The 25,247-nt window shown below is 45.8% G+C and overlaps 1 protein-coding gene, 2 long non-coding RNA genes and 1 other non-coding gene across 4 annotated transcripts in view; 1 reads left to right on the forward strand and 3 right to left on the reverse strand.

Moving 5' to 3' along the window:
* The window catches only part of LOC147756833 (uncharacterized), a 50,443-nt gene that overhangs the window by 12,330 nt on the left and 12,866 nt on the right, over window positions 1–25,247 (forward strand). The window lies entirely within an intron of this gene.
* On the reverse strand, window positions 5,453–8,640 carry LOC111248058 (L-aminoadipate-semialdehyde dehydrogenase-phosphopantetheinyl transferase). Its single transcript, XM_022799781.2, has one exon. The coding sequence runs from the start codon at window positions 7,396–7,398 to the stop codon at window positions 6,271–6,273; it is 1,128 nt and encodes a 375-aa protein (XP_022655516.1). The 5' UTR covers window positions 7,399–8,640; the 3' UTR covers window positions 5,453–6,270.
* Window positions 9,933–10,014, reverse strand: TRNAL-AAG (transfer RNA leucine (anticodon AAG)). Its single transcript has one exon. It is a non-coding gene; the product is annotated as a tRNA-Leu (tRNA).
* Window positions 17,213–23,677, reverse strand: LOC147756834 (uncharacterized). The gene is made up of 2 exons (XR_015323906.1): window positions 23,349–23,677; window positions 17,213–23,081 (listed from the first exon to the last, which is right to left on the reverse strand). It is a non-coding gene; the product is annotated as an uncharacterized LOC147756834 (long non-coding RNA).

The following is a 25,247-nucleotide window of genomic DNA, read 5'->3' on the forward strand; positions in this document are numbered from 1 at the left end:
TGTTAAATTTTTATCTGCCTCTGGTTGTTTTATAGAAATCACTTCGCGGTGTGTAATAACTACAAACGTAAATATATATACGCCATATGTGTGCTTTGTGCTGTACACAGGAGCTTCATTACCAACGGAGTTCTCGCAAAAATTAAATAGTTCAAGGTTAACCGTGTTGATATGTGAATTCTTCTATACAACAGGTGCTAGTCCATTCTTCTACTTCATACTATATGTATAACTTATATTTTTAAAAATGTACATTTCACCAGCTACTAATATTACTAATGCGCTAGTTCCGCTCAAAAGCTCGCTCCCACCTTTATCCCGTCACCCTCCATAATCCACCGGGGAAAAGAGCCGTTGCCCCTTTTTTACCCTTTCTTTTCATATCTCATAGTAGGAGCATCAGCATCAACAGTGGCGAGAGAAGCGCCTGAAGTGCCAGCCGTAACACTGGTATCGGGCTGCTGTCGGATCTGAATCTATGATGATAGTGCGTGGCGCTGCCCTAAAGCCATTGCGCTATATAGCCGCAGTCGCCATCGTGTTGCAGAGCTCGATGCGAGTGGTACAGGAATTCGTTTGAGGGAGTTGACTCCCACCCGCGCGGTACTGAAGGACGGACTCGGGTCGCGATCACCCTAGGAACTGACTGAACTGCCTGAATGACTGGTCGGTCGCTCGGTCGTTCAATCGCTGCTGGCCTGGGTGACTGTCTGTCTAGTTGAGCTTAGCTCCCTCATTCGTTGGTTGTGCTCTCTGGTTGGGAAAGTCTGGGACTCAGACACAAGTGGCATATGCGGATGGGCCCTGCTTCTTCCTACTACGAGCGGTAGCGGCAATCGCAGTCAAACCGACGGACGACGGATAGCAACGAGCGAACGAAGGAAGCATAGCCAGCAGCCGCCACCGTTTCGCCGATTTCTCGGCGCCTCTGCTACTTGCAGTTATCCCCAGCACCCCTTATACCCTCGATAACCCCGCCAACTCCCTAACACCCCTAAAACTCTTCTGAACCACTGTTTGCGTTTTGTCTTCGCCTTCCCTCCTGCCCCCTGTTCTTCGGACTACAGCATTCTATTCACACTGGTAAACTACGCTGGCGGTAAAAGGGCAGACTCCAGTAAAAGCCTCCTTGACAGCAGCCACTACTATTGCCTTCAACTTTGCTGTTGCTAGGTTGCTAGGACGCCTCCACTCAGGCCAGCGTTCCATCCCTGCAATCGCATAGCCGTCGACATCTACTCTCAGCTGGCATCCTTAGCCGCTTAGGAACTGTCGGTTTGCCACGAACCGGGCAATCGGCGGACCGTTCGTTCAGCCCCACAAACCGGAAGCAGCAACCAAACAACATCTCACTTCCGGCACGTGTGCGGCTGACGGAGGATGTTCAAGCAAACGATCCAGCGCCCGCGAGTCGGAGGCTGAAAGGGGTGATGGGTGGGGGCAAGCTTCCGTTAGGAATGAAGATAATTCTCAGGCGTTGTTTAAAGCTGCAAGAACTGAGCGGCTGAAAGAGCAAAAGGAGGCAGGGGAAGCAACGAGAAATAGAGAGAAAGCGGAGAAGGGAGACTGTACTTGCCTCTTGTTCTTGTCGGAACGAACTGCTGCTACCGGCGTTGTACAGACAAAGTGAACTGATACAACCCCCGTGACTGCCATCTCTGCTAGCATCGAGGGTTGAGCAGTTAAGTCGCTGGCGTGCAGCAGTGCTGTTTAACAGAAGATACAAACGTTCGTTGCACCTTCGTTTCACCCCCCGCTCGTCCCGTTCTCCACCTCACCCGCCAGTACCCAACGTCCGCCGACAGCGTCCTCCAAACACGGCAACGCTCAGAGGAGAGACACGAAAAGCAACTTGGACAGAAAAATATCAAGAAAGGTCGACAGTGCCAGGAACGAAAGAGGATACAGCTATGACTGACTGCCTGGGTGATCGTCGTGTAAAATAAATAACGGTTAACCGTCCGCCTGACTGCTCATGGGCGGCTCCCTCGGACTCAGTGACAGTCAGTGACCTGCAGCGGCGCTAATCTTTTCATTGTACTTTGTGTCTCCGAAGTCTGTGTATAGGAGATTTCCTTTTTTTTTTGCCTCTGTATAGCCCGCATGGCTATAAGCACCGGTTATCTAAGTCTAGCCCAGATTTAAACCCGAACGATATTTAAGACCTTTTTTTCTTGAAAACAGTAATATTACAACAGAAGCAATGACTGGCTGATGTATCAACTGATGGTATCAATAATTTTTTTAAGCTTACTATACTTGGTTCCTCAGCATCAACTAACCATTCTGAAAATACGACAAAGGGTTTTCGCGATTTGGGCATAAATCGTCTGCTTATTCAGACTATGAACAACAGCACTTTCCTTAACGCTGCAATTACAGCCTATGCCCACAGCGCGTGACACCAATGCTGTTTGTCCCTTCGACACGCTAATGAAAGAACCCCCCACGCTACGATATCGTATTATGTATATAACGAGGCAGAGATCTAACAATAAATAATGTTATTATTTCTATGAAACTACATACGTAACTTATGCTACGCCAACAGATTATAAGCCATTCCTTGTTTTAATCTGAAAGCCAACGAGCGCAACTATTTAGCTTAGAAAGTATCTGGCAGTCGCAACTCATATTGGGCTCTCAATGTACACTTTGGGCATGTTCTGTTTTCTTCTCGTCGTCCTTTGCTGCGACCAATAGTCAGCTGGGATAGCCAACGTTTCAGGGAGCAGTAGGTCCCGGCCACATTAAGCAAAGCACGCAGTATAATGGGTGTGGTATAAGGTCCCGACTCCTGACCTGTGCAGGCTTAATACAAGCCAAGTGGACAACGCAGGAAGACCATACGCTGAGATAGAAATGGAATCCCCATTGAATATATTATATGTAAGGGGATGCATGTCGAACAGCTAGCCTTCGGCCAGATCTTTAGCTTTGGCGGTCAACCAGTGAACGGGACAGGAAGCTACAAGCGCCTCGTCGTAATTCTAGATGCCTGTGCTAAAGCAGTGTGATTGTAGTATTTTTATTGAATGTATACGCTCTCTATGGAACTGTGTGTTTCGAGTCAGCCCGTCGATCCCGTCGCCTAGCGCTCCTGAATCGCTGTGGCCATTGTCCGCGAACTCCGCTTTCGTCTATGAGCAGTGCTCACTTCGCTGTTGACGCTGTTTGTCGCTACCAATTCGTTGTTCTCGATAACACGAACACATCGCCCTCACCGCCAGCTGCGCCACGACCGTCGCTGCAGTCGTCGATGCTGGTTAATAGCGGCAAGCAGGCCGAACTGGTTATGCTGGGCAAATATCAGAACTACAGAACAGACGAAGGCTACGACTGAGGGTAAAGTTAAGAGTTTCTGAACACGGGCGGTAGCATTTCAAAGTGAAGAAAGGAAGAGCCAGCGGTACGACCAGCAGCAGCGAACGAGAGTGGCTAGCAGCAACGATGAAGAGGAGATAAGGAATAAGTAAGATATAATGAAATAAAGCTGTTTCATAGCGCTCCGCAGGACCAGATGTCGCTGAAGGCAACTCCATCGTCGCCGACCCGGACAGGCTTACCCAGTTCACAGCACCCATCATAGCTGCTACTAGCATCGTCAGCCATATCGTCTTTGGCGGCGGTTGGCCATCTGCAACAACAGTAACGGTACTAGCGGAATGAGCAGTACCAGCAACTGCGACACCGATAACAACAACATCGAAGTGGTATACGACGAACAACAGCGGTTTGACATCGCAGCACCTAGCAGTAGCAGTCGGCAGCGCCTGCAGTAAACTGTAGTAGTAACTTGAGAAGACAAAACGCTCCTTTTTCTACTATGGCCTGGTCTGGCCTGCTGAAACATGCTGCCTCCATTGGTTGCCTCCCTGATCGTCTGGCTACCACAAAAGCCGCCTCGGTATCAGAGAACCATCGCCATCAGCAACATCACAACCGCGGTGCGTTTGTCTGGTGCCATCGGAGCTCCGAAAGTAGATCTGTTTTCCTACCACCACCACACTGCTAAGCACTTTGACGAATACGTATGCTGCCGCTTCCGCGGCCACAGCAGTATCGTAGAAGGCGTATCGCTACGCAGAGCCAACATCACCGTCCGAATTGGTCATCGTATCGCAGTTATGCGTGTACAATTGTTGGCAGTTTGCCGTGGGTCGTGAGCTTGATGTGAGGTGCTCGAACTGCTTGTTCCATGGGGCTACTGCTGGCGGTGCGACGCTGGCCGCTGCAGCGCCACTGCTTTGCAGCGGCTGCATTTGGAAAACTAGGAAATCGGGAGTAGTGGGGAGTAGAGATAGGAGAGGCGTTCTGAGGGCTGTAACAGGGTCGGACAAAGGAGGTAATGCAACTTTGAAGGGGCAAAAGCACCCTTAGAGTAGCATAGGGCACCATTCGGATACTCGCAGTGCTTGAGCTGCCGTACAGTGTAATACAGCCCCTGCACAATGTTCTTCGCTCACTGGTACTGCCACCTTCGGGGAGTTGCAGTGCGTTGTGCTCTCGCAGGAGGCACGTATACACAACGAGGCTCCTCGTTACTCTCCTAGCGCCTCCCTTTTTTGCTCAAGCCAAGCTACCGACCAAGTGGAGTGCCAAAGCTGAGACCATATGCCGGTGGGGCAGACTTGGCAACTCGCGCGCGCCTGGTTGCAATCAGCTGATGGCTGGGGACCTCGGACTCGTGGCCAGGGTACGGGGGAACTGGAAACGATGCGCCACAACGCACCCTCTGTTCTGCCTCTCATGGCTTTCACAACAGGAACGAGCGGAAGCGCGCTCGTCTGTGGCAAGGATGCTGAGCTAAGCCCGCAGCGGTAGACTAGTGCGGCCATGGTCTTGTCTGTAACAAATTTTAAACAACAAAAAGACCAACGAATGAGCTTCGAAAGAATATCCGACAGGGAATATAATGCTAGGTTGTTAAGAACCTAATGTCGGTTTTTATTTATTGAAAATTTTTTGTTTTTCGTGATGTACAGCTGAAAAGCCCTTTGTTGTCTAAGCCTTTCGTGCGATTCCACTATCGACACCACTAAATGTTTCATCGAATTCCCACCTCAAAATAAGTGTACTCTATGTTAAAATGTGACAATTTCGATAATCCACATAACATAAATTCGATTTAAAGTTAAAAAAAAAACTGTGACAGTATAAACCAACAAAGACAAACTAAATAAAGGAATTGAAAAATCAGTGAAATCTAAAAAAACTAAAAAAGTCCTAAAGAAAAGGACCAGTGCAGAATATCGAAAAGGTGGCAATATTAAACAATTTTTAACCAGCAGCGTAAGTGTAAAAGTGGGATATTTTTTGTTTTAGTCGCCTTTTAAGGCTTTTGATCTTTATAAAATTGCTTTAGTTACTTCTTGATATTGATATAAAAGCGTTTGGATTGGAAGCAAGTATATCATCTAATATGACCATACAGAACGAAAGAGTCGAGACGTTAAAAAGGAGACTCGTTTATTACTTTCACTGTTCTTGTATCCAAAACTAATACTATATATTCGAATGAGGATACGTTCACAGTAAAGCATTGTTGTTGTTGAGTTGTTGGTTCTCATTAAGAGCTCATCCAAAAGTATGAAAGTTATATACGTATATCTAGTACTATAGGCGATCATTATTAATCAGACAACATTTGTGCTTAAATGATTTGTTCAACAAAGAACACGACGTAGTAAAAAATATGTAATATGAAGCAGTATAATTTCAACTAATCAACCACACAGAATACGTCCGCCTGCTTCTATCTTCCACCCTGGCTTTGTATATCCATTGACACCGCCTTTACATTTGTTCAATGAACAAGTTTATCATACAATTTTCGTTTTTCTAATCTCCTGATGGCTGCTATAGCGAATAGTTAACGATGGCTACGACTACGATCACTGGTTAAAACTTCATCTTCCGTTGTCGAAACAAGTGATCTTCTGTTCCTTCCGATGTCTTTCATTTTAACTTATACTTATTTATGGCTACGTCGCTATTGCTGTTTGCCGGCGTGTCTCACAGCTCGGCGTCTGTATACGCAGTGCCTAGCCTATTTTTCTAAACCTGCGTGCAACCTAATCAATCAGCTTGTGTTAGATGTCGTCACCTATATGACCGCCAATTTTAGTACGATGGAGAAGACTACATGAAAACAAGATCTTTTCCTCATTTACACGAACTGTATTACGTCTGCTTGACGGGACTGAAAATAGTAAAAGAAAAACGTTATATAATACGCTGCTAAGTGTGCAGCTACTGTTGGTATTGATGCTATGACGGTCTTTCTTCTTTAGCGCAAAATTCTGCCCATAGCTTTGTAAGCTCCTCTGGGCTGAGTTCGTCTCTAGGGTCGAGACCGCGCACCATCCGATAGAAGTCCATCTGCACATAACAGCCGGAATTCGCAGAATCCGTTGCGATACAGGTGCTGACGGAGGCTGCTTGTGTAGGGCTCTCCTGCTGGCTCTGGTCCTTTGATGTCGGAGGGGCAATCGTTGCTGGCATAGCGGGCAGCGAGAAGTGCCCCCGTCCTCTCAATCCTACCGAAGCTATGGCCACGCAGTGTGTACTATCTAAGAGGCATTCGTGGAACGTCCACTTGGCATCCAAACGGCCGTCTACTTCGACACTCGTCGAGGTTAGCTCCTGGCCTAACCGTAGTTCGTCACAGATGCGAAAGTTAATCCGCTGTAGGTCCATTCCGAGGCCGATACCAACCGCTTTCACGTAACTTTCCTTCAGGGTCCACAAACGATAAAAGCGTGCTATCTGCTGAGACTCGAAAGAGGGGGTCTTGATGAACTGCCACTCTCCTTGGGTAAATTGTCTCCTCATCAAACGAAAAAATTCTGGGACGTGGCGTCCACCCGTGTATTTCATTTGCATGATGTCAATACCGATACGTTTGCAGCGACCAGACGTGGCCGCACAGAAATCGCCCTGGTGCGATATGTTGAAGTCGAAATTAGCAACAGGCTCTGTCAGCACCGGCCGTCCGTCCGATGTTCGTGTGAGATTCAATTTAGCGTTGTTCTGCCGTAGAGAGTCGACCAAACAACGTCGCATTAGGAGTCTTCCAGCCATCGACGCTTTAGCGTCCCGCTTAAACACGAACGCCGAGATTCTCTTGGCTTCGTCTCGTTGCACTAGTCGGTTAGCTAGAATCCATTCATCGCGCGTCGGACACCAACTCGAAATATTGAAACACAACTTTGAATGGCCGACCGCCGCCATAGGATCCTGATCACTGCCGACTTTGCTATTGTCGTTGATGCTGCAATTGCTCAAGTCTGGGTTGGTGTTGATAGCGGCGGCAGTTGTGGCATCGTTGTCTGTTATATTATTATTGCCGTCTACAAGGACAAAGCTCCTCAACGCACGAAAGTCGTCGTAACTCATCGATCCGTCATGCACATGTCACGCTTGTCACCTACCAGCCAGCAGCGTCACCACGACCAGGTAAAACCCGCCGAAGCGTAGAAGAGCCACCCGTCTTCGATCAGCCTCAAGCTGGCTTTTCACGAGTTCATACACTCGGCGAACCACTGTTTATCCTGATGACGCTCCCGGTAGACGACGAAGTAGGCTCGCTCCGCCTTTCAGTGAAGAGGGTGCAGAAGGGCTGTCGATGGAAACAAGGGGAACATCAAGTTCTCATCGTGGAATCCTCATCGCCACGACGAACCGATAAACCGTACCACCCCTAAAACCTGATTTTTTTGCTATCTTCCTTTTTCTGTTGTCTTCTCACTACCTGGCCACTCGCTCGCCAATTTTCCATTTATCTATCTGTTCGAAAAGCACGTGCCGTTAGAAAGACATCCCGCTCTTTGTGTTGTTGGTTGGTTTTCTACGAAAATGCTGCGTTACCGGTGCTCTTATCGCGAGTACCATCGCTGCTGGACCCCCTAGACACCAATTGGTGCCATCCGTTTGCGCAGCCAACTTCTCAGAGAACAGAACTTCGAACTTCAGCGAACGGCAGCGTCTAGCTTTACCTACTTAGTGCAGCGCTGGATAGTCAGCTAAACGGTTGGATAAGGCCCACTAATCTTGAGTAATGCTAGAATGAAAGTTACTTCAAACTGCGACGCCAAGTAATGATTCGTATGCTCTATTTATTCTGCTACTCCAATCAGCTGATGCCGGCAGGATCGATTCTAAATCATCACACAGAACCAGACGATGCGCGGCAACATCACGCGCATAGAAGGTTAGCTCGCATCAAGAAAATCTTGCAAAGCGTATTCTCTTCACTGTTGTCGACAGAGCGTGCGTCACTGGCTTCCATGGAGCTCCTTTAATTGACGATCAGCATGGGGGCAATGCTTACAAGCCCCGTTGTTTGTTGCCTTTAGCGCCAGTTGCGGTGATTCTGCTGATGGAGCTGCTGCCATTGTATCGAGTGGCTGAAATAACTTCCAGAGACAGCAGGCATATTTCTCTCAGTGTTATTGTGTATCATTTTTGTAAGGAGCTTTTTTTCTGGATTTTATTTTATCACAACGAAGACAATATTTTTAATTGTATGAAGTTATATTACCATAGTTATAACGTTATTACTATTGGTACTGACCAACTAATGTAACGAAATATGGCTGTCAAGTTTCAGCTTTACTTATTTTTTTTAATTGCCCCAAAATAATTGCTGTGAATCAGCCCGAATGGCACGCTTTGTGGGCTAGAACTTAGTGTTATGACAAAGCTTATTCATAAATATTAAGTCCTTGCGCTGCTTCAATAAAAAAACAGTGTTATATTGATACAAAAAATATATTAACAATGATGTCACATCCACAGGTGCTGATTCCGTCAAGTCAAGTCGGTCCGTATGAAAAACGGCACTTAATGTTAAGTTCCATTTCATATGTGCGAACATAGTTTGTGGCCGGGATTCCGAGCCCCACTCGCTCAGAACTGATTTAGAACGCAGCCATCGTTTTATAAGTTCTGTTTATTAGTAATGCCTTCCTCTAAACTGCCAGAAGCTCCGACCACCAGCGGAGAAAAATACAGGACGGTAATATTTCCTGTCGTTCATCGGATCAAAGGTGGCCACCGGTCTGTGATGAATGTCAGGGAAGAGAAAAGATCGTGATGCTTCCACCGCTGCCGGTGCCGTGTACACTCTCGTCCGCTGTTCAGTTTCTGATTGCCATCTCAGCCGGAGCCAGTCGTCTTCTTATGAGCGAGCGCACTCAGACTGACCCGACTATCGCCTAATGTTCTTGGCAGCAACGGCATTTCAGGCGAATCTGCCCAGTGTCAAAGCCTTTTTCTTTAGGCTTTTAAATATGATCGATGACCCCGGCATCTACTGTCTATTCCACAGCTTCTCGCACTCTTTCTGTTTCTATCGGACTTTGTCTCTCGAACGGCCCAAGTGAAAAGCAAGCAGCTTTCCATGTATACCCATATATATATATAGCGAAGAAAGTTGGAAAGAACAGGCAAACTCTGTGAGTTTGGGAAGCACAGAGATAGGTTCCGTAAGAAAGACGGAGAATGGAAATATATGTACAAAATCCACTTGAAACACAATGGTAAAAGATATCCCAGTTTCATGGAAACTGCGTAGTCGTCATCATTGTTCCTGTCCTGGAAACGGTCCACTGTGGTACACAAGCCGCTTGCCTTTGTCGGTTAGGTGTTCAACATGCGTGTACGGAGTGGCCATGGGTTTGCGCACCGTAAGTGTGCTCGTGTGTTGTTCCTGTTTGTCAGGGCTAAGCCGGCTGCATCCAGAGTTAACTACACGTGCTCATAGCGATAACTGGCATCCACGCTCTTGGAGGTGATGACCCGTTTGCATACTCTGGATTCTTATCTGAAATAGATATAGTTGGAGGAAAACGTCTTTTTTAATTCATATTGTTGAAGAGTCAACTCAGCGACTTATTGAAGAAAAAGATGCGTTCCATTGGGGAAAACGTTGGCAGCGGTGGGATTCGAACCCACGCCCCCGAAGAGACTGGTGCCTTAAACCAGCGCCTTAGACCGCTCGGCCACGCTACCTTGCGGTTGCCTCTACGATGCAGTAAAATAGTCGTTATATACAACGACGCAAGATATATAGTTCTGTATACTAGATAAACTATGAAGTAGGTAGAGAAAAGCAAAACCTCATATAAAATTAAGCAAGCCCGTATGGAAAATCAAGATTTATTAAATTTAGCTATTTTCTTTATTATTTATGATGCCACGATAAGATACGATTGCTATAAATTACATAGCATATAAAATATGTAATTTATTTTTTAATTTTAGAATACCATTAAACAGCTACAACCTTCATGGTTAGTTGTCCAGCTGAAAATAAATTACAATTAAAATAAGGCCTGTTCTCTATTTCTTCTTCTGTGTAGCTAGCAATTCACGATCTGCACATAAATAATAATTGGAAATAAACGATCAGTTCATATGAGAAAATGTTGAATGTATTGCTTCGTTACAGGTCATATTTTCAGGCAATATTAATTAATATAATAATAATTTAAATTACAAAAAAAAAAAACTCTCATGCGCTTTTATACGCAGAGTGGTTCCATAATAAATTAACCTGTAGCAAAGCAAACGTTGTGACGATTACTCATAGCATAAACGACAGCTAAGCAATAACATTGGAGTTACGGAAGTATTATCTAGTTCGGGGTACTGAAGTAGCACTGATGAACATAGAAGGCGAGAAGACGTCGACCCTAATACAACGAAGGTGACCCGGACGATCAAAGACGTGTTCTATTTGGCTTGGGGTACGATTGTTAGGATTTACTAGATAGGTCCTTTTTTCTACGAATACGTAGGTTTCGGCCTATTGTAGGCTCTGGTTGACTAACTTCCTAGTCAGTAAAGAACCTTCCATTCAGATGTTTGTACTGTGAAGGTCGACATATAGTACAATTTACGGAAATAGAAAAATTAAGAATTTATGTGTGTTGAATATTGATGTAATAGGAACCTTTATAGAAGACTGATAACTTCCGCGATGGTCACGATAGGTTCCAGACTATCTGGAAATATGCAAGCAGACACTTTACGATAATTCTGTGTACCCTTTGACTAGGGTATGTACGGTAACTTACGGATAATGGCAGGGTATCTTTTTTGGAGCGTGTATAATACAAGCCTCAGTGTGCAGAATCGTGTTTTCAAAATATTGCAATAGATATTTTGAAAATACATGACAGAGCATGTGTGCGTACGCAGACACTTAGTTGAAGTATTAGGTTGAAAAAAAAAATTCTCGCGCTTTTGCACTGGATACAAAGCACCACACTTTTATCCTTTTGACAATAAGTTAATATGTTATATATTCACTTACGACATTCCGACGAAAAAAAAGTGGGTTTCATCTCGAAAAGGTTTTCCAAAAATATATTGAGCCCTTAATTCGTGTGGAAGGTATAACCACGAAATTGGTCACCCAGTAAACGGTCTAGGGTCCATCAAAGGAAATCCATCGGCGCAATGACCGGCGAGTAAGATGAGTGCATGAAAGTTCCTTTTTTAAAGTCCAGGAAGGCAGCTTTGGCGATGTTTACAGTTAGTGGCCTTACGTTATCACGTAGCAGAATGGCCTGACTTCTTTTCTCTTGAATAGCCTGCTGTACTCGATGCAACACGACTGAATAAACGTGCCGTTCAACTGCCTACTTCGTAAAACTAATAATTGCTGAATCAGGGTGTCACAACGCTACCAAACGTAATGCACAACTTTTTTTTTAATGAACATTTGGTTTTAACTTCCCTTCTGGCGCCAACCAATCCGATTTCTGGTTCATGCTAATGTAGAGACACTTTTCCCATTACCAGTAACGGTTCTACGCAAAAGTCGATCATTGTGGCCGCAGGACGCTCAGTACTGGAAGAGATATTAAAATGCAGTGTAAAACTGTAATTCCTTGCGGATTTAGAGAATTTAGAGGTAGCCAGGCTCCATGCTTCTCTGTAAACCCAAGCCACTTCAGGTGGTTGCGGCCCTTCCTTTCGGCTAATTTCCAAATTTTATAGTCGTAATGTATAGTACAGTATTGCAAGTGTATTTTAAGTTATAGCTTACGGTTTCATAGCAATATTGAAAAAATCTTAACAAAATTCGATCAGTCAACGGCTTTTCGAAGGGTAGACATTTATGACCATTGAGATATGTACACTGAGTTATAGCAGTTCAAAATAGAGTCTCATATTGTTTTAAAGGAACCGATTCACTACGTGGTGAGCTCTTAGGCTTCCTCTGAAAAGACGCGGAGTAACCATTCTTTCAAAGTATTCTTGGCTGAAGTTTAAACTTTAGGTAACCCATAAGTATAGCCTGTTGGTGGCGATAGTGTCTAAACTGAGCACCTTTACATAACACAGGACTATACGTCGCACCTGGCAATCAAAATTTCTAAGGATGATAATATAACTGCTGCTACTATTGTAAAAGTTACTGGTATTACTGGATGGAAAAGCAACGTTTGAATCATTACCAGCATCGCCTCGTCTGTTGGTCACCTTAAGCCACCCCTGAAGTCTGAGCCACGGCCTAGAGACAGAGGTCGGCTGCGACAGATTATTGCCTTCCGCCTGCCCTTGGGCATCCACGACAACCGTTCCCAATGTTATGTAGGCTCTGTTACCATCGGCACCTCTCGTCTCTGACTGTGTGTTGAAGTATGTCCGAGTATACCTGTGTGAGCAAGCGTCGCGGTGAGGGAAAAACATGCCGGCCGACAAACGACAAACAAAGATCCCTTTCAAGAAGAAGACCCCTCAGATTCTTTGAAGTTTGAGGCCATCTCCTCTGTACGCCAATACCGCGCCGCAGTCTGCCGACGTGATGGCTGCGGCCATAGCCACGACGCTTTTGCTAGGACAAACAGGAACCGTTGTCCCGTCGAGTTTCACAATAGCCAACCACTACGCTACCTAACCCAGTTTGTACAATATCACGGTCGTGTTTCAAGTGTAGTAGAGGGTGGGGTACCTGTGCGGTTACCACGCAATCGTATCTGTCCTAGCTCTCCCTCGACTATCATCTCTTTATCCCCATTTCTATCTTTTTTATGTTTCCCCATTCCCGGCCATCTTTCCCCCGCACTACTTGTTCTACCACATCCGTTCACTTTCACACCCCCTCGTGGATGCCATTGCATGAGCTTCCAAACTCTTTATACCTCCTGTCGCAATTCATACAGCTACACCAACGATCGGGTGGTTTGCAGCGCCAGCAGGAATCGTAGCGCGCAAGCTGATTTGAGAGCCGGCAAGAGTCAGGGAATCGGGGGGCACAGGGCGGACAGGCGACCAACTTTCCCACTCCTCCAGCTGCTTGTAATGTAACCTAGCCAGTAGAGCAGATACGTATCCATGCTACTTTCTCACAGGCAGGCAGACGGACAGGCCACAGGCTGGCCAGGGCCGAATCTCTAGACCGTACCCGGCTGGTGTCTTTCGCTTGTCTCCCTCACCGTTCACTTCCCTCGTCCTTCTGACACCTTTTCCTCTATCATTTTCGGCCACCCCCTTTGCCGTTGGTGCGCTCGTTGTTTCGTTCGGTTTGTAGAGGGTCGAAAACGGAAGGACCTCCGAGAGCCACACCAGCGTTACAGTATCAGCAGCGACGACTGCGTCGGTAGCAACTTTAAAACTGTTTGAACCCGTTTGCTGGAACGGCGTTGTACGTCGTTCTACGCTTTGCGCGGTGCGATCTTCTCTGCTCTCGTGTGGCAGGCCTAGAACGAGCCGTTTGTCAGTAGGTCGGTTGCCCATCTGCTTGCAGGTTCGCTCGCCGGCTCATTGCTGCTGCTTTTGGACCAACACAGTGGCCGACGCTACCGCAGCAGCAGCGGTGTCCCCTGAGTTGCAGCAGTCAGCTCAAAACAGGGTGAGCGGCTCCCTGGCTTTCGGCTCTCTGGCCCAGGGTACAAGCAGAAATGGGCAGCAGGCAAGCGGACAGACGAATGAGACAGGGGCTGCACTAAGGGGACAGACACGCCAGCCGTTTGAGCCCTTGAGGCTGCTCCGGCCGGCGACTTGGCTGGCTTGCTGCTACTGCGGCTCTGTGGAAGACGACTCGTAAAAAGCGATAAGAGGTTTCTTGTAGATACGCCATCACTGTCATAGCTCTATGCGTTCTGCTGCTATCCCCTAGGCGCTTTCCGACATCCAGAAACCTCTTGTGACGGTAGCGGACCTCAACGGGCTTTGGAGATGGGCCCCAGTCGGTTGGCAGCCGGCTTCGCTTGCCGCTTCCTGGATCTTAGCTGCCCTCGAGGAAAGCGCTGTGGGGCAAAGGAATAGATGCAGGGTGATTCAGCACGAGGGGCGCGGGCGGTGAGGAGGGTTCGTCGAAAAGGGGATGAACGGCTCATGCAGTCGTATACTGGTGATGGTGGTAGCGAAAAAGAAGCAGACTTAAACTTTGCCAGCCAGAAACCCTGGAGATGTTGTCGCCTTTCCCGGTCTTATACACTAACACTCATACCCGCAACTCCGATTTTGTTCCCTTCCACCTATTTCTTACCCGCTTTCCCCTCGTTTCCTCCCCCGGCGACCCCCGGGCCACTAACACCACTCCCTATACTTGCATGCTCTCGTCCTCAAAGTGGGTCTTTTAGCGTCGGTAAAACGCAGGTTTGCTGCTTCCTCCATCACCTTTCTTCGTCTCTTCTCGCGTCCTCACTGAGGTGCAACTGTATGCGCGGCCACGTCGGTCCCATCTGCCGCTCAGTCGCCACCACAGACCAGCCGCTAGAGCCCACAACACCCACACATTTCAGCAGCTGCAGAAGCACCATCAACGCAACCAGCTACACAACTATCGACAACGGCAGAAGCGCCTTTACTGCCATGCACGATGGGTATCAACTTGCTGGTGCATTTGCAGTTTGCTAAGATATGCACAGTACACTTGTGCCTAACTGCTAAAGGAAACCGCCACAACCGTGGAAAGACGCCGTTTTGCCTTGTGCCTAGCCTGCTGTATGCATGGCTGTTGTTGGTAAGCGGTAAGGACCGGCAGGACAAGGCAAAACAACGGCACAAAAGCAGGGAGCACAGACTGGCCAAGCTGTCCATTGCAAAGTCGCACATAGAGACAGCATTGCTGTGCAAGCCATGTGCATGGGTAGGGGGTCAGGCATGCATACCTATCCCCCAAACGTCTTTTACCTCTGCTGCTACTGCCGCCCCCCGTCTAGATCATCGTCGGTTCCTCGCATTCGCGTCGTCTGCGCTCCTACCACTACTACTATTACTACTACCAGCAACGCCCTGGCCGCCACCAGCCAAAAGCCCAAGAGTCGACCAAGGACCATAAAGGTTTTCCGGTCGGTAAAAAAGAAAACGCATTCAGGCTATAGCCGAGAGAGTCAGGTGAAAGGGTGTGAGCCTGTATGCAGAAAATATTTGCCATTGGACCAGGAAGACGACAACAACGAAGGCAGCACGGAGTTGCTAGCCAAGCCGATTCGGCTGTAGCAGGCGCGTTGCTGGTTACGGGGGGCCGGGGCAAGAAAGAAATTGAGCCAGAGAGTGGTCGGTGTGCTCACCATTTGCCCTGCCTACCTGGGCGTCCTATGGCGGACGAAATACGGGCACACGGGTTGCTCTTATGTTTCTTGCTGCGACCTCTGCGTACACTAGACTGTGTTAGGCTTCGGATGCTGGTATTACATAGATGAGGGAAATATTGTGTGTACGAGATTGCACGAAAGTAAAGAAATTGGAGCAAGGCAAAAAAAGTGAAGAAGGGAAACGAACGGAGACTGTGCATGAAGCTAGCAGAGATGTGGCAACGGATGGCGACGCAGGAAAAAGTATAGAACAAGTAGAGACAAAAGGGAATGCCCACTAGGCATTCCTTGGCCCAACAGTCCCTAACTGCCGTTTCGTCATCAATATATGTGGCCATATATACATTTATGTGCTTATGTGGGGTGCATGCAAAGTCTTCAAAAGCCGTACACCGTAAAATCATTTATGGACGCGGGTTGCGACTGGTCACCATTTCATAGCGCAGCAGCAGCAGCAGTGGCAATAGCAGGGGACGAAATCGAGCATTCATTTTTTTGCGAGAGTTGATCAATCGCCGTAGGTCTCACGCGTTCTGCTTCCAACTGACGACTGTGGCTTCCGAAGCTGAATTCGTCGTTGCTGAAGGCGTAAGACGTTATGCAGTATATATATATATATATATATATATATATATATATATATAGGGAGAGAGAGAGAGAGAGGAGAGAGAGAGACACCGTTTAGTGTTTGGATAGGAGGATCAATCTGGTACACCACAAGTACGCTAATCAAAGAATGGTGCGACTGTTGCAGAAGACGTAACTGTATGCCATGACTCAAAAAGGTTTCACACAGGTACCTTGGGGAATTATGTCGACAAGAACCTTATAACTTACTTTTTTCTGCACGATTACCTAACGCCGCACGCTCATGGGCAAGCAGGCCACGTTCCCATATTGGTACCCATATTAAAGGAAACAGCCAATTTTTTATTCAATTGTTTCTTTTTAAAAGAACGAATGTTTTAGTAAGTCAAGAGATTGTTTTATTCGTGTTCGAACTGCACATAAACGCATGCCGGGGATGAAAGTCTCGGAAACACCCGTTGACCCCACACATATGGTCTTGTCAACCAAATTGTATCGTACTAGCTGCCCAATATGATTTGTTACAGGTTTATCATTGGAACTATATGCAGTAATTCAGGGTACAATATATATTTTCGGTTCTTCTCTACGTAACATCTGTTTCGCAAGCGTACAAGGTTAAGCGCTTCGAGTCTGCCATCACTGCTGCTGCTGGCGCTGCTTGGTAGCCACCAGTTTGGCTATATGGCCAAAAAACACGTTCAACCTCATAATATGATGGCATCTAACCGTACTGTTTGGTAACTGTAGATACCCCGCATGGATGTCGGCGTTCTTGCTGGCTCGAAGGACATCCGGAAAATATTTAAATTTTCAAACTATAATAGCAATCTTAGTTCGAGCAGTGTTGTGTACTCTCGCTACCATTTCTAGCCAGACAAAGAAAATGGACATGGCGAGTATTCTAAAATGGCCAGGATAATTTACCATTACCAAATAGCACGTTCTCTTCTAAAAAATATGCGTTTGTACCATGCATGGCGACTGTTGCAATAACTTAATAAGAACAACTAAAATATTCGAAAGGAGCGTCCATTTTATGAACCTAATAATGAAGATTTCAAGACTTAGAAATTAAAAGTTCTTCTTGTTGTGACTAGATGTACATGCAATCTTTTATTAATACATTCAATCTAAACGACGTATTTTTCATCTTTGCTGAACTTACCTAACAGTAAATTTGGTCAGTAATTAGCAAGAATATTGATCTTGCGCTAAAATCTACGGCGCACTTTTCTAACTGAGTAGTACCAAAAACAAAAAAAACAAAAAAAAAAAACCTGAATTGTATTCACAGATGTAACTTCATCGAGAAATTATCCATCTGCGAAAGAAATCGATCCGTGTAGCTATTTTAACAATATCACTTCGTTGTCACCGAAGGTAACTTCCTTGAAAAGTTGATTTTTCCGTCTCGTCATTGTAACATATACGCCAAAACTTTCGCAAAGATCATATATGCGAACTATATAACGAAATCACACTGTTTATGCATCCTTTTAGGACACGGTGCTAAAATAATGACCTTTCTTTGATCGTAATTACACATTAGAAATGGACAGCAAGCGTGGTCGCTAAAAGAGACCAGTTAAAAATTGGTTTTCTAGTTCATACTAAGCTCAGCTATACACATTTTCCCAATGTAAATTAGGGCCCATAGACAGTATTACGAAACGAGGTTGAAGCTTCTTTTATCCAATTGTCCATCTGAACACATACAAATAGAAATTATAGCTACTCGATCGCATACGTGTATAATATCAGTCCGTCGTCAACTATACGTTACAAAAGAGCGCTCAATTATGCAACGACGACTTTTTTTCTATCCTATTTTGTCTGCCTATTATGCCTCACCAGCCCTCATAGAAAGCCAATGACCTCTTGTCTTATATTTAATGAAAAACATTTTCAGTCAATTGAGCCCTCGGACTAAGATACAGCAGTAAGACTGTTGTTTTTTTTCCTTGCACAAGCATTTGTGATTGAAGCACTCGATCATGCAGCGGATGTGTGGACTTCAAATATATAGACCCTCGTTCCCGAGCCTTCTCCTAGTCAGACGCACTTCTATCTAACTCTGGATTACTATCTACTGGAGTCAGGATAAATCAACTATCCAATACTTTTCAGGGCCAATACCATAGAACGTAATTGTTAGTAACCCTTATATAATATTTTCAGACGGAGATTCATTCAAAGAGGATCCTTTTCTGCATTCAATATCTAGGTGTGTGTTAACGCCCTTAGTCGCGACAAATTAGGATATATATGATATTGAAAACAGAATCTCGTGTTGAGTCGAAGGACCAGTTATTTTTCCAATCTGTACGTGGTTTAATTAGCGACTGCTATTAGCTGACATGAAACGATAGTCGCGACAGATTGGCATTGTTCGAACATTGAATCCGTTAGAAGTGACGATTTCCTCATAGCGCCCTAACAATTTAAATAAGAGGCTTATTGCCAGCGGTACGTCTAGCGCGAGGGGACGAAGTGCTTACACGCCAGGATCATAGACGTATCCCAAAGGAAGTTGTTCCACATTAATTAAAACAGCCGCTGTAGGGACATTACCTGTCATTGTGTTTCCTGGGGTTTGACTAAAACGCAAAGGCGCATGGTACAAATAATGAACCACTGATTGTCAGGCAGGAATAACGGGTCACATTACCCGTGGATTGACTACGACGTACACTTTTCGATCTATTCGCCGAAGGAACTGCGGTAAGCTGAAGAAGGCGGAGGAACTCGCGTGGTTGCCGTGTCTGTGGATGCCTGGGGTGATGAAGAATAGACGATCGAGACGGTCTTCACGAAGAAAACAGGGAGACCATCTATGCAACAACGAAGACGAGTCTTACGGCTGCGGCTGTTTAAAAGATCATTGCCTGAAAGAGTCGCTTCTTCTTGAGACGTCGTTGCTCTGAAGTAAAAATACGACGGCGATTCTGGTCGAAGATGACCTTCGTCTTGATCGTCTGGGTCGTCGTGATGTGGTCCTTACTTCTCCGACTTTTTTCATGTCCGAGTACTCTTGAACGAAGGCGGTTTGGAGAAGGAGTAGGAGGCGATGGCGACAGAACAGAAAAGACTCAGATATTCTTCGGATTCGAACAAATTCGCCCTCACCGATTCCTCTTTGCGTACCCGGGTGAGTTTCATATGAAGCTCTCATATATGCATTAGCGCGATGCATGCAGCTTCGCATGTGTTGCATACATGCATACATATGTATAGTATATAAATCGTGCGTGATCGTGCTGTTGTTACTGATGCTGTCTCTGCCGGTACTGCCTTTCGGAATGCCCTGATATAGCGATTTGACGTGGATGTGTCTAGCACCTCTTGGCATGTAGAGAAGTTGGGGGCACGGAGCGAAGAGAAGCCGGGAAAGAGATCTGACCCCATGTGGTGCTGTCACCAACGCGCTCAGACAGGTTGCAGCAGCAGGAGGAACAGCATTAACGATTTCCCGTTCTTCGATTAACTGCTTTCCTGTCACTGGCATCAGTACCACAACTAATCCACAACCGCCGCAGCACCACCATGTTGTTCGGCTGGTGATGGTGCCTCTCGGAGGCACCAGCGATCCGACGGCAGCGACGGCGACGGCTGCGGCGGCGGCGGAGACGACGACGACGATGATGACGACGACGACGAGGAGTCCAGAGTTCAAAGACTGACAATTTCTACATTGAACTTAGCTGGGTAGCTAGCTGACTAACTGACTGAAGAATAGGCTCGGTGTCGCTCACGGCAAACTTTTTCTTCACGTATATATCGCCCCGTTTCTGCAGTGGCTGCATTTCTCTTTTAGCCTGCTTCTATTTTTTCTGAAGCAATCGCGGCTGCTTCTGCTGATGCTTCAGCTACTTCGACTGTGCCTGAACCTTTGCGGTATAGCTCGCCCCTTGAACCTTGTGGCGCCGGTGATGAATTTTGAGACCCTGCAATTTTGTAGTAGTCGGGATTGGCAGGTAAGCCGGGAACTGGACACTCAGCAAGTTCGAGACAGCAGCAACAGCAGCGACGAATGCTATGACGCTGTGCATTGGCGTGCGTCTGAAGAGAAATCGGAACATGCGGGCGGGCCAGTCTCCGTCAGCTCTCTTGGTGTCAGCTCGGGTTTTTTTCAGGACGACTCAACGGCAGCTACCGAAAAGGGTCAACGTCAAGGAGGACACGATGGAAACGAGCAGCGGCGCTGACACAAGGAGATAGTGACAAAAGAATAACGCAAAGTGTTAGAAGTAGCATACACGCCGAACATATTCTAGCATGGATAACATGACTGCTAACTATCAGATAAGTCACTGGAGAAGACAGCTTTTGACATTGTGCAGCATTACACCTAAAAATTACTTTTGGCGAAATCTGTAGCCAGTGGCCTTCAACTATTGTGATACTTTTACCATATAGTAGATATGGAAGAATCACTTGGTGATGGTCTTCCGAAGACTAGCCGTAATACTGAGCCATTCATGATTAATTAGCCATATTGATCATTAACGCAACATTGTTGAAACGACAGATATCGGTTCCTACATTATCGGATTAAGTTGACTGCTGGTCGACTATTGTTAAAAAATTACAAATATCCTCTTCGACTCGTCTATCTTACATATCTTGCTCATCACAAGAATCTTCTCCTATCTATAAATGCTCTATGGCTGATTCTTAGATAGCGAATGATTTTTCTGTCCTCATCTACACAGAACAATACGGTAACCGATTTAACCATTTTTTTTTGTCGTTGTAAATAAGAAAGGTTAGTCGAATCATTATTACTTTTTGTGAATCGTAAAAATACAAATAAAAGCACTGGGTTTCAAAAGAAAAATAACTAGAAAAAAGTAGCAGGGCAAAGATGCGCTGTTTTCACGAGCGAGTTACATTACATTAACGAGTTATAAACGTTCTCCAGTTGCCTGACCCGTACGAGCTTCAATAACCAACATGGTCTATATGAGATGTCGACAGACGTCGTCATATTGCCTAGTTGCATTCACTGAACGTTACGGCAAACCGGCTGATTGTTGTATGTCCTGCTACGCAACGCAGAAATCGTTGTGCGTCACAGAGTTAAATACTCACTTGGGTGCTTCTCCCTTCACTCGCTCTAACCCCTATTGGATCTAGAACTGAGGAACGGGTCAACTGTAACAGATTTTAGTTTGCCTACAGGCAAACCGAAGTGTTCAAACAAAAAAAGAGATCCATCATGAGCTTAACTGTTGAACGAATATAAGGGGACACCACTCTTTTCTTTTTATTGAAGACAGTCAGTCAAAATATGTCTGGATGTTGCTACACCAAGTAAATACCGTCTAGATTGTTGCTAATAATACTGGCACTAAATCGCATTTGCTGCGGGGAAGTCTGCGCGACGCTACACAGTTGACGCTTTTGACTTTTGGTCTGAATTACCCCCAGACATGCGACAAGTGGGACCATCTCTTCTGTTCTATTATCCACCTACCTTTGTCTACTATGGCAGAATACTTGGAGGACTTTTTAGCAAAAAAAAAAAAGACGCAAAACGGAAATTATTTTGTCGTTGCCTATTCATACATGGCAAATGTGGCGTTCAGTCATTAGTAAAATTGCTATCTTGCTGAATAAGATATTTTTTGAGTTCACTACCGTAATAACAACAATATCTAGAATATAAGCGTGAGCAATACGTCGTAGATATTATGATTATGAGGAACGATATATATTATGATTATTAATTCAGTGCTAGTAACTAGAGGTGGCCCGCAGAACGATCGACCTCAGATGAAGCACTGCTTTGCTTGAATCGTCTGAGGCGGTCTTACTGCTAAGATATACCTCGTGGATTTTATCAAAAACCTTCTAAAAACTTAGCGAGTAACTTAGAGAGACAGCGAGTTATGGCGACTGGAAATGATCGCATTACGAAATCTGAAGTTGGTGTATATATATAGCAGCTCGTTCAGCTAGATATTAAAGACTGCAATAAACTCTAACACGGTTAAAAGTTCCACTGAAATCAGGTTATATACAGATACAACTAATATGCTCGGTATAATTTATAGTACGTTTTTACCTGGTATGTACTCGTGAATGTCGTTATATGATATTTACTGATTCTTTTCGAAACGACTCTAACTCGTCTAGAGACAGGACATGCGCATATCTACACTTAGCTATGACGCAACTTGAGAGAACGAAATACGGAAGAATCAAAAGTAAAGCGTATTTGTGTTGCTTTGCACCATTCAACGTCCACAGGGGAGAGCAGGACAAAAACAAAGTGAAACATTTTTCGTTCGAGGCTATTTGTCATTTTTAACATGTCCTTTGTTGGCATCCCCTCTCATAAACAATTCCATACCAAGCTCGTAACACGAACACTCAAATATGCTTATTGTATCCCTGTTGTTGTTGTTGACGACGACGATTTAGGGGTCACCTGCGACTGAATAGGCACAAGCCGTCACCCGCCGCAGTAGCGGCCTGTGCCGGCAGGCTACAACCAGTACGTTACTGGCCCCTGCCTCGCAGGCCGTCGCCAAAAATCTCCTCTATCTATAGCAGCACCGTCATCACGATCAGCAACAGCGAAAGCAAGCCATACGACCGCGGTCTTGCAATAAATACACGAGTAGGAACAACATCATTTGCATCAACGCGGTAAAACGAAACCGATGAACTAGTAGCACCGGCCGCGAACTCGGCCGTTGTAGCTGCGCGACCGCCACACAACAAGCAACGCGGGTACAGTTGCTGATCGTCATGGTAACAGCAGTAAAAGAGGCTAGCAACGTTCTCGATGCCAATCCAAGGCTGTTATCGCCACGACAACATGGCGGCGACCAATCCTAGCATCGCTAATGCCGTAGCGCCGTTTCTGAGAGAGTGTGCCTAACTATCGGCAGGCTGGTTCGGTGGTTTGTTGCCACGTATGCATACCTGTAAGGCAGTACATGATCTCGGTTTAGATCTACGTAGACGTGCTGTGGCGATCGTTGTGTTTGCAACATACAAAAACTAATCGCTATAGTAACGACAGAACTGGCGCTGGCGGTAGGACCAGCTTAATAAAGCAAGGCCTCGCTAAGGTGGTGCCGAACGTAAAACTAAAACCGTTAGTATGTTCAGCCGTTCAGTAGGAGCAACGGTAGAATTAAATGGACCTAAAAATCAAAAGCATTTTATCTAGCAAATATACATAGTTACGCCAAGACAGGAGTGGAGGTATTGCGCGATTCTAGTTCTTTAGTCCTTTAGTCGATTCGCTGCTGATGGCCACGACGACACTTAACTCTGGTATCGAACGGGCGGCTGGTGAGTGACGGGACAGAGTTACTTTACTGGCGGTATGCCAGTTTTGAATGATGACAGATGCCCACAAATTCTCGTTGTTTTGGCGTTGCAACTAATGCGGCTGTTGCCGGTGTCGCCGGTACTCCGCCTGCAGCCGTCGCTACTTGCCGGCTATGACAGCTGGTACAACTGATGTTTCTACCGCTGTTAAGGCTCTGAGTTCCTGTTACTGTCGATAGGAACCGTGGACAGTCGCGACTAGACTGAGATGTCCCGGAGCTGAAGTAGCTATTGCCGCCGCAGCCGGCAGCACGCGCAACGAAATCCGCAGATCTGTACGTGCGCGTACACCTTTTGAGGAGAGTTTTCTGCAGTGTGACTCAATGGCTTGTTTTAACATTAATAATGCTAATTTCTGCTGTCATATTCGCGGAGGGGCTGCGATATGCACCGCGTCCGTCCAAAAGTGGCCCGCTCGTTCGACGATCGTATCTAATGGTCTATTTGGCAGTAGATGAACTGTGGTTCTGATAGAAATTGTTGGCTGATTCGAGTAAACGCGAAAAAGCGCATAAGAAGAAGCGATGATGGATTAGGGGAAAAACGCGTCATGGGAAACCGTAGGCAGCTGCAACATTTCCTTGCTGCAGGTCGACCGACCTTGCGGCCGCATAGAAGGTGCCATGATTTCGGTTATCATCGATTTTGGTCAATGTTTTACTTGACCCTCGTAGTACACAAATGCTGCTGAAATTCTTACCACTAATTCCGAATATATACATATAAACACGCATTTATTGAAACTTTGAGTTGTTGAAACGCCAGTGTGGAGTTAAGGTTCTCAGCTCTTAAAGTTTACTTCGTGTAGTATTATTACTCGATCAGAACTGTAGTCTGTCTCGACAACTTGCCAGTTCCATACGTTACGAAATTCATTCTGTGTGACGTCGGCGGATATTTGGTGGTCGTGAACAGCAATCATTTTCGGTTTTCAACGGCAAAGAACGGTGTTTCATTTTTGAGCACTATATCATCCTACGTCGACTGAGCGCTGATAGTCGATGTCTTCTCTGCGTTACGAAGTGCTAATGGGACACGCACGATCTTACGACGCCAGCATTAGGTCACTTCATGTAAGAACTACCATGATAGAACGTTCATTTTTCGTTGTTTACGTTCGATCATTGTGCTAGGTCTCAATTTCAATAACATTGCCAGAGAGCTGAAGAATTGTTCAAACAGTACATGCGTCAGCCGAGAATCGAACCCGGGTACCTGCATAGTAAGCGTGTTCTACATCTGTACTATCTACGCCCACGGAGCTTACCCCCGTGACGGACATCTGCGTATTGACATAAACGTATGACAATACTGCGCCTTAGATACGTCAGTAGGTAACTGCTCTTGTACACAAATTCTATATATTTTCTCGATTTATAATCATAAGCATATAATATGAGACGAACCCGGTACCGCTAAGAAGCATATCGGATCCGCGGCGAAACTAACACCTAGATACACCCCGCTAAACGCGCGTGCCCAGCAAGCATAGTCCATAATGCGACCTGTCACGAACCCCGTCTTAACGGATTCAGTGATCCGTTTTCTGCGAGATGTACAGATCCGATCCCTCAAGGCTTAATACCCAAGCAAGTAGCATAGGCAAAACGCCCTAGTACTACCTAGAATTAAAGTTCTAAGAGAAATAACTTTTCATTCCCATAAATGTGTTTTGAGTTATATAGGATCTTCATAGTATAGTTAGAACTATATGTGATATATATATGTTCGCCTTTTGTGTGATCTTGTGGA

The sequence above is a fragment of the Varroa destructor genome, unplaced genomic scaffold (genome assembly GCF_002443255.2).
Source record: "Varroa destructor unplaced genomic scaffold, Vdes_3.0 BEIS01000003.1, whole genome shotgun sequence".
NCBI lineage: Eukaryota > Metazoa > Arthropoda > Arachnida > Mesostigmata > Varroidae > Varroa > Varroa destructor.

What these genes read in the sequence shown, in the direction of transcription:
- LOC111248058 (XM_022799781.2), bottom strand. Translation starts at nt 7,398, where the DNA reads ATGAGTTACGACGACTTTCGTGCGTTGAGGAGCTTTGTCCTTGTAGAC.